This window comes from Manis javanica, chromosome 2 (genome assembly GCF_040802235.1).
Source record: "Manis javanica isolate MJ-LG chromosome 2, MJ_LKY, whole genome shotgun sequence".
Lineage (NCBI taxonomy): Eukaryota > Metazoa > Chordata > Mammalia > Pholidota > Manidae > Manis > Manis javanica.
The window spans coordinates 65,826,642-65,839,633 of record NC_133157.1 but is presented as its reverse complement, the minus strand read 5'-3'; the positions used below and the strand labels follow the sequence as shown (position 1 = coordinate 65,839,633).

Below are 12,992 nucleotides of genomic sequence, written 5' to 3'. Positions count from 1 at the left end.
AGAGGCCAGGACCGCATCTGGGGATAAACAGGAAGTGCCGCCTAGTCATAATAAATGCACAGCATCTCAGATCTTTTAGGAATGGGCTGTCATCATAAGGCAAGATACAAATCAAAAAATAAACACGTAATGCAGCATTCTCTAAGGAACCCAGAATGCCAGAATTTATATTCTTTTTTTACCATTTGCCACTAAATGAGATGGGTGGTTAGCTATTACTATTTTCTGTAAGTCATAGAACTCAGTTAATATCCCTGTTTACTGAAGTAATTTTTTTCCAGTGCTTTCATTCTTCAAATATCTTTTTTATTTTTTTAACCATCCTCCTAATTATCCCCCTACCATCCCAGTGCAAGCTATCCTCCTGCAGTTGTGGTGGGAAAGAAACCCTAGAGGAGGGCTCGACTCCCTGGTAATCTCTGCTCTGGCCCCTGGCTAGTCCACTGGGGCCGCAAGGTAGAGATGTACAGAAACTGATTATAGCCAGGATACCAGCCAGGGACAAGTGGGGGCCAAACTCCAACCTGTTTCCCACTCACCAGGCCCTGGGATCTGGCATGAGCAATAAATATTGCATCTACTGGGGAGATCTCTTCTTTTTCTTTGTCCAAAGGTGAGTCCACCTGTGAAGTCATGTGCCTTTAGGGTTGAATCTAGCCCTAGGAGGTATCTTTCTAAGTAGCACAAACATGAGGGCAGGCCACTCAAGGTCCTGATCACCCAAGGGATCAAGACTTTGGTCTTTGGAGGGAAGAGAGCATAGGTCAGGGATCTCTCGTGGGGGGCAAACTATGTGGCTTTGCCCCTTAGTACAGACCTGTAGCCAGTGAGGCAGAGCGGTGAGAGTGCTGGATTTCTAGTCGCACAAACCTGTGGCCCTTGGTCACTAATAATGCCCCTTCTGGTCTCAGTTTACCCTTTGTAGCCGGTTCTCCTGCATCAGAGTACAGTTAGGCCAGTTACAGAATTCGGCTTTCTTAATTTACAAAATATAGCTCTATAAGACCGGAACATCCTGTTGGACTGATGACAGTTGATATGATGTACCCAAATGCCACTGATAATTTGATCCCTTCTGTATTGGTGAACAGGTCATATTTGGAAAATCCAGTGGGCCTGAATTTCTGCAGGAAGTGTGTACAGCCATTACATACCATAATAAGTAAGTATATTTCAGACTTCTAAATGTATGCAAGATTGTTTCATTATCTCCCGGCTTTTCTGAATCCCTGCATGATTCCTCCTGATTGTTTTCACCATTGAGGGAGGAAATTCATGCCAGTTCCATGATTCTGTATTGGAGATGCACAATTTTTGCTATTAGTTAAGTCTGGAAGAAGAAAATATCTTCAAGAAGCTAATATTGCTTTGATTTTTCTGGAGTTTTCTATTCTAGTATGATACAGAGAGGTTTTATGGAAATTTATAAAGAAAGGAATTTCCTAACATGCTTTGAGATACTGGAAAGGGCCAAGAAAAAAATCCAGCTCTCCTTTGTCTGTCTCCTGTCTTTCATGCATCACTCTACACCTGCCACACCACCTACTTTAAGAAAATTTAGTTTTAAGACTAAAGGAGAAATGGAACACTCAATGTTATGTGGGTAAATTGGGTCACAGAATAATGCCTAAACTATTATTCATATGTCATAAATAGAGGAGGGAAATCTGTACAGGGTCAGATGGACTTGGGTTTGATTCTGGTTTGATAACTTTGGCCCATTTAAGTATTTTGCCCAACCCACTTTCCTGGGTTGGGATGAGGATTAAATGGGTAATACACATGAAGCCCTTAATGAAGTACTAGGACTTCATAATTCATTAAAATCAGGCTCTCTACCATCATTTATTTGTCTCTTCAAAATCTTTTAATGAATTATGGCCTTGTGCCAGTCCCTGTTCTTGGGGTACAGATAGAAAAGGAGGTCACAGCAGGACTCCAAACCTCATCCTTTCTTCAAATTTGGTTGGTGGATTTTTCCGCTGTGTACAGAGATTTTTTTTTTGTCCGGACAAAGCCTTTAGTTTGCGATCAGGCTTGTATAAGTAAGCACATCCAGTGACATAAGCCTGGTCTCAAGGACTTCCAGAATGGTGTGAAATGAAAAGCAAAACACCAAGCAGGCAAGTTCTGAGGAGCAAAGGGTCTTTGGGGATACAATTTATCATCAGAGATGTCCTCATTCTTGCTGACAGTTATTTGTATGTTATGTGCTTTTGAAACAGGTCTCCTGACTTCTATGAAGAAGTGAAAATTAAGCTCCCTGCTAAGCTCACAGTAAATCACCACATCCTGTTCACCTTCTATCATATCAGCTGTCAGCAGAAGCAAGGAGCCTGCGTGGAAAGTCTCCTGGGATATTCAGTGAGTCGTTTTCAACTTGCCGATTCACACTGCCATTATTGGTGCATCCAAGGTCCCTGCAGAAAGAAACACCTAAATTTTATTCGCTTGCTCTTTTCCTTTCAGAAGTAGCAAAGTGTGCCAGATCAGATTATAGCAAAGAACAGAGATGACTTAGCAAATGACAGACTTATAAAACAGAAAGCTCGTGAATGACAGATACTGAACAATACACATTTAAAGAAAGCAGTGCAGTGTCCATTATTTCCAAATCTAATATATATGCTTCCCATATAAAGCTAGCTATTTTTTCCTATTTCTCTAAAAAAATATAAAAGATAAAATAAACATTGTTGTTCAGACACACACAAACACTGGCTATAAAGAAAAATGCTACTCCCTTGGCTCTGAAAGCAGTAAATCATTGATATTACCATCTCAGGAGTTCTCAGGAAATTTAAAATGCAAAGAACTTGGCAGAAATTACTGCCCAAAAGAGGCCTGGTCAATATCTAATCATCGTTTAGTTGCATTTGATTATTGTGAGCTAGATAAATTGCCAGAATTATATGCTGCAATAAATACCACTTTATTCTTTATATCATCTGTTTCAGTGGCTGCCAATTCTCTTAAATGAACGTCTTCAAACGGGTTCTTACTGTCTCCCAGTTGCCTTGGAAAAGCTGCCGCCCAACTACTCCATGCATTCTGCAGAGGTAACTAGCTAGCTGGCCATCATGGTCTTGTCCATCATCCATGGTCTTGAACCAGCCTCCCAGATCCACTTCCCATTTCTTTAGATGTGGCCGAGGATGCTCAACATGTTTGGGGAGCAGTCATCTGTCAGCACATGGCATTTCTAAGAGTACATTGTTGGCTAATAGAAGAAAAGAAAATACCTGGCTGTGAAACCCCATTCACATAGACATCACCAATTCAGAATGTTTGTAAATGCAGCCTGTACCCAAGGCAGATTGTGTGGCATTATCTACAACAAAGGGATTCACAGAATAATGTATTATGAAAGGGGAGGCAGACAGAGCCCATTTGTGATAACTGCTCTTAGCCTGGGCCCTTATAAAGGGTTCCCATACCAGATTCCATCTGTTTCTCCTCTGGGTCAGTTGTCATCGTCCCCAGATAGATATTGGAGCTTTTATTCTCCAAAAGGTCCCAGTGTGAGTAGCCTTTCCCTTCTCCTGTTCCTGCAGTATGTCTTGCCCCTCACTCCACTGAAAGGAATTCCAGGGACTCTACACTGACCACACCAGCACCAGCTTCCCAGTCTGGCTGGTGTAGGTTTACACCAATAAGCATGATTTTGAAGCACATCACAGACATCATCACATTACTTAATTTATAAATATTTCAGAATATATCTTAAAAAATAGGGGTTCTTTTTATAAGCATCACAATGCCATTGTTATATCTTAAAAATTAATAATAACTCCTTAATATCCTCAAATATTCAGTCAGTGATCAAATTTCCAATGATCTCATTAATGTCATATGTTTGTTTGTTCGTTTTACCAGTTGTTTGTTTGAATCAGGATCCAAATTAGATCCACACAGTGCTGTTGGTTGACATGCCTTTTAAGACTCTTCTTACTGTGTAGGTTCCCTGGCATCTCTTTTGTTTTCCTTGCAATTTTCAAGTTGAAGAATTTCCCAGGAGTTTGAATTTTGTTCTAACTTTCACAGTTAATCTTCATCCCTACTTTGATGACCCATCCCCCATCCCCAGGTTATTCTGTTTTCCTCACATTTTCTTTTCTTCTGGGAGACAAAAGCTTCCTTTATCTAGGGCCACAGGCATGTGCCTGGCTTTAGACCAAAACTATTCTCCTCACAAACACCTGAGATCAAGCTGAGGATGTTCACAGACATTCCCTGATTATGCCTTGTGATTTGGACACATAGCACCTTCCTGAAGGTGAAAATCCACCTTTTCATCATCAAGCTGCACATTCTAACCTTCTAGAATGCCCAATTATCTTTGTAATGCTGCAAAACCAACCCGGGTTTTGGAGACCAATAAATCTTGATCCAAAATCCAGAGTCTACATACAACTCCTGACATGTGTGAACATGGGTGAATTGCTTGCCCTCTGAGTCTCAAAGGTGAAATTGAGCCCATTCCTGCCTGGAAGGTTGTAGTGGACATTAAATGAGAAAAGGAGTAGTAAGAACCAAACTCAGTGCTTAAATTAAGTTTCTTACATTTGTTTTTCCTATTTTCCCTGAGCTATCTTCATAGCTACACCCTCAGCTTCTCCTGACATTCTTCAGACCTGCACTGTCCAAAACTATCACCACAAACCACATGTGGCTGTGAAAATACGGTTGGTCCAAACTGAGATGAGCTGCAAATATAAAATATAAACCAGGTTTCAAAGACTTTGTAAGGAAAAAAAAAAGTGTAAAATAGCTCATTCATAATTTTGTATATTGATTACTCATTGAAACAATCATCTTTAGGCTATTTGGGTTAAATGAAACATAGTGTTAAAATTATCGAATATTCCTTTTTAAAAAAGTTTTGAAATGTGGCTACTAGAAAGTTTTAAATGACATATATGGCTCACATCATATTTCTACAGGACAGTAGGACTTTAGATCATAGATGGCAAACTCCAGTACTAGGGAGGAGTTGAGCAAGTACCATAATTAGTGCCAGGTCCTGGTGGAATTTGTTCATGCTGGAGATTTTCTGCCCATCAGAGACTACAGCTGCTCCTCCTCTCTGCAGACTGGTGCCATGCTGGGATGCAAGCCCAATGCTTTCATATCTTGCAGTTCTCAAAAGAAGTTAGAAAAGCATGCTTTAATATGATTTTTCAAATGTTGGCAACTAATTCAAAAAAGTTTCTAACACTGGACCAAACAGAATTTGGCTGTGGGCTAGATTCAGCTTTGGCCCCCATTTATGACTCTTAAGAAAGTTCCAAAGGTCCCCACCAAATGTATACATCCTACACATCCTACCCTCGCTAGTACAGGGTGATTCCTTCCATCAAAATGTGAGAGATGTAAAACCCACACTCACGTGGCTGGGTCAGGCTAGGCCCTTTTCACTCAACACTGTGTGACGTCTCTACAGGATAACAAGTCTGGTGGGAATTTAGGGGAAGAAATGGCCTCTAATGACTATACAGCTATTGACATGTAAATGATATAAAAGAGTCATTTTGAATAAATTAAAGCAGAAGCCTAGCAAGACTGCTGTTTGGAATCATTTCATTAAAAGGCAAATAACTGCAGGCACTCAAAAGCATGAAAATGTCATATCTTGTAAGATAATCCCACACTTTGTCTTGACATTCCTGATTAATGGGGAAATTCCTGAAATATCACATTATTTCAGTTCCTGCAATCAAGGACTATCAATGCTAGATGGGAGCTTAAAGACAGATCACCCAGTTCCAACCCCTCTTTCAGCATAAAAAAATAAAGATCCAGAGAGTTTTACTGACTTCTTGAAGTAAAAATAACTAGTGCAGGGCAAAACTGAACTTGAACCTGGGGCTCCTGACTCCAAGTCAGTTATATTAGTTTTCTAGGGAGTTTTATGTTTGTATAACCCTGACATTTATACTCAGGTTGCTTCACTCTGCTTTTGTTAGATGTCACAAAAGAGGACTGAATTGCTCTTCTTTTTTTTTTTCCTTTTAATACAGAAAGTCCCTCTACAGAATCCTCCCATAAAGTGGGCTGAAGGACATAAGGGAGTATTTAATATTGAAGTGCAAGCTGTTTCTTCTGTTCACACCCAGGTAAGGAACATCAAAGTCCACTTCTCATCAGAGCCAGAGGCTAAAATTGAAGATGGAGTAGCACAGAAAGTTTTAAGGACAGTCCAATAAAAGATCGATGACAATCTTTGTGCATGGATAAAACAAAATAACTTTAGTTCTTTGTGGGGACTTAACAAGCCTGTTCAGGTTTTACTCGTTTAAATGGAAAGATGGTATAAAATTGGGGAGTGCCTAAATGAAGGAACCTGCACTGTTGGCTGAGAAATTGTTCAGGGAGACTTCATTTGAAACATTTTCCTGCTGCTATCTTGTCTCCCTCTGTAGTTCTGCCAGTTCTCCAGCGTCTTCTTTGTTTAGTGCACATTCCCTCCCTCCCGTCTGTATTTCGCATCTACTTAGACCGCTTTATTGGCAGTGTGTGGGGGGAATGCCTGCCTCTGCTTACAGAGCATGTCAGAATCCAGATTATTTTTCCTTCAGTTACCAGTTATTGAGAGATTCTCCTTTGTTCACACCACTCTGCAAAGCAGTTCATAATCTTAGCCTGAAATATCGTGTCTTAGTAGTTCTGGGCTGAAACTTTGGATAAGAGGTTCTGCCTGTAGAGAGCTGCTTGATGGTGTTTATGGATCCACTGGTGAACACTGGTGGGATAAGACCCATGCGGTCTCTTGTCTGTCTTACAGGACAACCACCTAGAGAAGTTCTTCACCCTCTGTCACTCCCTGGAGAGCCAGGTGACCTTCCCCATCCGTGTGCTGGACCAGAAGATCAGCGAGACTGTATTGGAGCATGAGCTGAAGCTTAGCATAATCTGTCTGAACTCCTCCCGCCTGGAGCCTCTGGTGCTCTTCCTACACCTGGTGCTGGACAAGCTCTTCCAGCTGTCTGTGCAGCCCATGGTCATCGCTGGCCAGACAGGTAGGCAGCCTGTGGGGCTGTGGGGAGGCAGGAGCAGACAGGAGCTCCGCACATTGGTTTATGCAACGTGATTCTCCAGAAACCCTGTGAGCAGGGACAACATGCTCTTCAGTTCTACTGATAATGTGAGTTCAAGCGAGGTCAATACAGTGCTTTTTTTTTTTCCTGGAGACTCCCTGGGTATTAAAAATAAACAATATAGGACACTTAAAATTATAGTTTAAAAAAATAAATCTATTGAATGAGATAAAGGCATTCATTCAAATTCCATTCCCTGTAATGGATGGATTTACTTTACTTCTACGATACTTCTGTTTTCTTGATCAACAAGGAAATGTGATGTTTTAAAAAAGTAAGGCAACTCATATTAAATGGAAGGAAAAGAAGTTTCTGAATGGAAATTCAATATGATCACTTTTTTATTGAGATATAATACGCATACCTTAAAAGTCACTGAAGTGTACAAGTCAGTGGTTTTTAGTACATTCACAAGGTTGCACAACTATACCTACCATCTAATTCCAGAACATTCCACCAATCCCCAGTAGAATCCCCTGCCCCTCATAATCACATCCCACTCACCCTGCTTCACAGTGCCTGGCAACTACTTATCTTTTTTCCATCTTACAGTATATTTTAGATGCTTACTTTTAACAAATTAACACTAAATATAATGCGTAAGCCTTTCCTTTGGAAATAATGTCAGGTAACACCTTGGTCCATGCTTTTCCCGTCTCATGAAGGGGTGGACTGGCTGCTATAGGGCATCTGTTTGATGCTGTTTTGAACTGGTCTTATGTTATCCTGTGCTAGTGAGCCTAGCAGGGGTTTCTGGTAGGCATCTGTGTTTCTAGTGCAGTCCTGAAGAGTTGTAGGCTCCACAGTAATTATCAAGAGCCTATCTGACTTCAGAGGTCCTACAGTATAGCAGACAGCAAGCAGCCCAGGGCAAAAGAACACAGCTGAATATTGGTGGGGGGCATGAAGTGTCCATCTAGGAGGATGGAGACAGCCCCCAGGAAGAAGATGGTGTTTGAGATGGTCTCAAAGGGGGGCTGGAGGGAAAGCAGCCAAAATGGAAACAGGAAAATGAGCATGGTAAAAGCAGAAAACCAGAAAAGCACAGAAATGTGAGGAAAGAAAGAAACAACACAGTTGGGCTATGGAATAGAGTAAATTGGTGGGGTAGGGGTTTTGTGCTGAACCTGTAGGCTTTCAGAGCCAGGGAAGAGCATGTCTTCTTAATCCCTTGGTTTGCATTGTCTCCTGGATGCATCTTTTGTGGTTCCACAGATAAGACATCCTATGTTGTAAGTTAACATTTCATACATGTAGCTGCTGCTTCTCTAGCTAGATTCCTGCAGAGAGATGACCTCTAACCTCCCTGGATTTCTTTCCATGCCCCTACATATGTGGCACAATGCTTTCTAAGTTCCAGTTATTTGATATAGACTTGTTCACTAGACAAGAATGTTCATTCACATGTTCTGAGCCTCTTCTCCCTGGCAAATTGCCACCTTATCATGTGGGGATGGCAGGGTGTGGGGACAGACAGAGTAGGTGGAGGCCCTTGGTCTATAAGCATTTATTCAGAAGCTGCCTGTCTCAGGCCCTGCGAGGAGACAAGAAAGCATGAGAAATGTGCTCTTCCCTGGAAGGGCTTCCAGCCTGCTGAGAGACAGGGTTTGCCACCAGCAACAGCTAGAGAACCTGGTGATTTGGTGTCACTAAGCCCTATACTGAGTGATGTCAGAGGCTTCCTGGGGCGGATAGAGTTGGTGTGAGTTTGTGCAGAGGAGCAGGGAGGGCTCTCTTGGAGGGGACAACAGTGTGAATGAAATCACAGAGGTCAGAAAGAGCAGACATGTGATGGGGACAGTACAATGATTGCCTTGTTTTAAGGGAAGTTGAATTTGAGCAGAAAAGGGTACGAGGTTGATAAGTAGGATAGTGCCAAACTGCCAAGGGCTGGCACTCCAAAACAGGAGAGTGGATATGGCAAATCAGTCCTTTGTACATGTCCACTGTGGGAATGACATAATACACATACATTTTCAGATTAATCTGTACACCAAGTATCTTTGCTGTGCAACAGTGCATTTCAAATCACAGTGTGCATGAGAATCATCTGGGCATCTTGTTAAAAGGCCGACTCTGACCCAGTAGGTCTGGGGTGGGGCCTGAGACTGCACTTCTAGCAAGCTCCCAGGAGATGCTGATAAGTGTCAGTGCAGATCCCACTGAGTAGCACCAATTTACAGTATGGTTTAGAGAAGGGAGGATGGCCGGACAGTCTCACTTGTTTGTTGTGAAAAACCACAGTGCTGGCAGGAGGAGGAAGAAGAGGGAGGAAATGTGAAGTTTTTTGCAGTAAGCAGAGCCATGCTAGAGCTTATTAAAACAACTCATCTGCCCCAGGCCATTGTCTTGACCAGCTGGTTCAGTTGGTCAGGGGTCAGGACTCCTCATTGCTGCTCCGGAGAACATTCTGATGGGTTCGTTAAGGACTGACTGTGAAGCTGCCTTTTTCTCTTGCTTCCTCAGCCAACTTCTCCCAGTTTGCCTTCGAGTCCGTGGTGGCCATCGTCAACAGTCTACACAATAGCAAGGACTTGGGCAAGGACCAGCACGGGAGGAACTGCCTGCTGGCCTCCTACGTGCACTACGTCTTCCGCCTGCCTGAGCTGCAGAGGGACTTGCCCAAGTCAGGTAGTGTTGCCCCCAGTGTGGGGGTGGGCAGCGTACCTTCATGCCCACCCACTGCCCCATAATGCAAAATAAAAGGCCTGAAAATTAAGATGTAACTTTCAGAATGACACAACGCTTACATGAATGCTGAAATTAAAAGTTTATTTGTAGATTTTTCTCCCTTGCTTTCTTCCTGCCTCTCTCCCTGTGCATTTATTTATTTTTTGCCTATCTGATAATCTCTTACTGGGCTTTACCCAGGTGGTAATTTCTGATTCAGTTGAGGATCTCTTTTTTAAAAGATGGAGAATGGATAACAGAGGCCTAGGATTCTAGGAAAATAATAAGGAAAATAATATATATTCAATGGTAGTGGCAAACAGAGGTTTCTATAATTTTCATTCTGAAAAAAAAAATGCCTGATCTCATTTCCCCCAGCTAAACTTTGGAAATAGTAATAATCCATTTCTTCATTTCCTTAATTATTTACATAGTCAATAATCAACCAGAACTGCTGGTCAGCATGATATAAAAAGTAGTATTAATATGTTCACATAATGCCAGGCCCTAGTGAAGAAACCTGGCATTTTTATTAGTCTCTACAGCCTCAATATAAGTAAACTTGTCATTTTGATTGAGTTTTTAAGAATTAAAAACAAAAAAAAGTACTGGTAGTACCATATAGACTCACAGAATCCCTTTTGAAGACAGGTAGATATGTGAAGGTGAAAAACATCCATATAGACTTTATAATTATCCTCATAAGTTTCAGATGATTTCTTGCATTCTTAAATCTCAGGTAACCTTATTGCATATTATGTATAGTTGTCGTCATTTAAATAGTTAATAAGCTGAAAAATCCACCTTTCCAGCTTGTCTTGAGAACTCAGAGGCTCTGGCACCCTGGGGGCTGTTCCCCCATGGCAATAGGAGGTTGGCGCTGAGGAGCAGCCCCTGCCATTGGAAGAGGCAGTTTACCACAGTCCTTGCTACCCCCACCTGCCTCACGTCCTGTCTACTTACCCCCAAAACTTCGCCTCTCTGCCTCCCCTAGGCATTTGATAACAAGACCCTAATTCGAAGACCGAATCTAGTGGGTCTTCATTCCGCTGTGTACCCTATGCCTCTTCAGTGCAAGCCCAGTAAGTGACTCTGATCCCCTTTTTGTTGACATGTCTGTTCCTGGTGGCGTGCAGGTGGCCCCACGGCCCTCGCCGACCCTCGCTACCACACCTTCGGCCGCACCTCTGCCGCTGCCGTGAGCTCGAAGCTGCTGCAGGCCCGGGTGCTGAGCAGCAGTAACCCAGACCTCACAGGGCCACACTCTGAAGCAGACGAGGAGGTTAAAAACATCATGTCTTCAAAGGTAGGGAAGATGTCAAACCCTAGAAAGGGGTGCTGGCTTTTTTCTTTGGAACTGACACTTGGAGAAACAACATGAAATCAACCTCCCTGGGGTGGTCAAGTGCCTCACTGCTCAGCTCTAGAGGAATTCGTGTGCTTTTGAAGTGATTGAGACCCTCCTGGAAGATGCAGAGGCAGAAGTGGCATTTGAGATCTGCTCTGTTACTTAACTGGTAGGAAGTTTTTAGAGCGTATCTGTATTAGCCACATGAATTCAAGGAAAAATAATTAACTTTAACTTTCCTGACACCTAAAAAGGTTGTTTTAATCTTGTTTTGTTTTGTTGTTTAATATCTGCCTTTTACATTCGTTAATGTCCAGAGATTGATTATCCCATGTAATAATCCCAACGAACAAAGTCAGATTTTATAAACAAATAAAAATGGAGTTCCTGAAAGGGTTGGTGACCTGTCCTATGTTGTTCTCCTTCCATGAATTCCTTGCTTTTTCTTGATAAACTTTCAGTTTTATGAGTTTTAGATTTATAGAATTTTTGTGAATTTAGCACAAAGTTATGGTATACTCCATACCTAGTTTCCCTGTGATTAACAATTTACAGTAAGGTGGTACTGTGTCACAATTAGTGAACCAATATTGATATGTTGTTATTAGAAACTGAAGTTCATATTTCATTCAGATTTCCTCTGTTTTTCCCTAACATCCCTTTTCTATTCCAGAATCCTATCCAGGACACCACATTATATTTTGTAGTCATGCCTCCTTAGTCTCCTCTTGATTGTGATAATTTCTTAGACTTTCCTTGTTTTGATGACCTCAACAGTTTTGAGGAATACTGGTCAGGTATTTTGTAGAATGTCTCATTTGAAATTTTTAAAAAATTATGTTATAATCCACGTACTGTAAATTCACCCCTTTAAAGTGTATAATCCAGTGGGTGGCTTTTTTTTTCCCCACAAAGCTATCATGAATTCTTAGTGTGAATTTTCTTTCCAGTTATCTTTGGCCTTAAGTAGCTACGGTTTTAGAAGAATATCACTTCCCATGTTTGATTAAAATAAACCAAACTCTCTAGGTTTAGACATAGTTTCCTAACAAAATCTACTCACTTGAGATACTGTGTTGTGAGAAAGGAAATCTGGAGACCAGGGATGGGTCTAAGCTCTGACACCACCCAGCTGTGTGGTCACAGGCAAGTCAGTTCCTGCCCTGGGCCTCACTTTGCTCATCTCTGCAGAGGTTTCTGAGCCCTGCACAAACTGACAAATCAACTCTAGGTCCACTCCTAGAGGTCTGATGACCTTTAGATTGTGCCATATGAACCTGTTGATATTCTACCCTCTTAGATGGGCAGAACCACCCCAGGGGATGTGCTGGACCTGGCCTGTACCAGTTTCTGAGAGCTGATCATTAAATTTTCAGGAATTTTCTGAACCAGTTGTTACATACAAACATTATTTAAAACTAAGTTATAAAGGCTAATAAGCAAATAAAGTACATTAAAAACTAAGGTAATCCAAGTGCAGTGTGGCTCCCTGGATTGTACCTTGGAATACAAACAGAACATCAGTGAAAAAAATGGTGAAACCCAAATAAAGTCTATGGCTTAGTTAATAGTAATGTGCCAAATTTCTTAGTTTTGACAAATGTATCATAGTTAAGTAAAATATTGATATAAAGGGAAACTGGCTGAAGTATGTGCAAAAATTCTCTGTACCACTTTTGCAACTTGTCCATAAATCTGAAATGATTTCGCTTTAAAAGTATAGTGCTCAAACTTCCTCCCTTCCCTAATTACTTTACTACATTTTGCTCTTATCTATCTTGAGGCAATTATGTCAATTGTATGTGTATGATACAAGTTCTATATACTGGTTTGTACATCTCTTCCCAACACTGGGCTCACTGATGTCATGTAAACTT

General features: G+C 41.5%; 1 protein-coding gene across 6 annotated transcripts in view; it reads left to right on the top strand.

The window, feature by feature from the left end:
• The window catches only part of DOCK8 (dedicator of cytokinesis 8), a 223,181-nt gene that overhangs the window by 135,585 nt on the left and 74,604 nt on the right, over positions 1–12,992 (top strand). For all 6 annotated transcript variants that reach the window (XM_073228617.1, XM_036991205.2, XM_073228616.1 and 3 more), the window contains 7 exons: positions 1,092–1,162; positions 2,226–2,364; positions 2,958–3,059; positions 6,021–6,116; positions 6,785–7,019; positions 9,564–9,728; positions 10,904–11,073. In XM_073228617.1, coding sequence (XP_073084718.1) covers positions 1,092–1,162; positions 2,226–2,364; positions 2,958–3,059; positions 6,021–6,116; positions 6,785–7,019; positions 9,564–9,728; positions 10,904–11,073 — 978 coding nt within the window. The remainder of the gene's footprint in view (positions 1–1,091; positions 1,163–2,225; positions 2,365–2,957; positions 3,060–6,020; positions 6,117–6,784; positions 7,020–9,563; positions 9,729–10,903; positions 11,074–12,992) is intronic.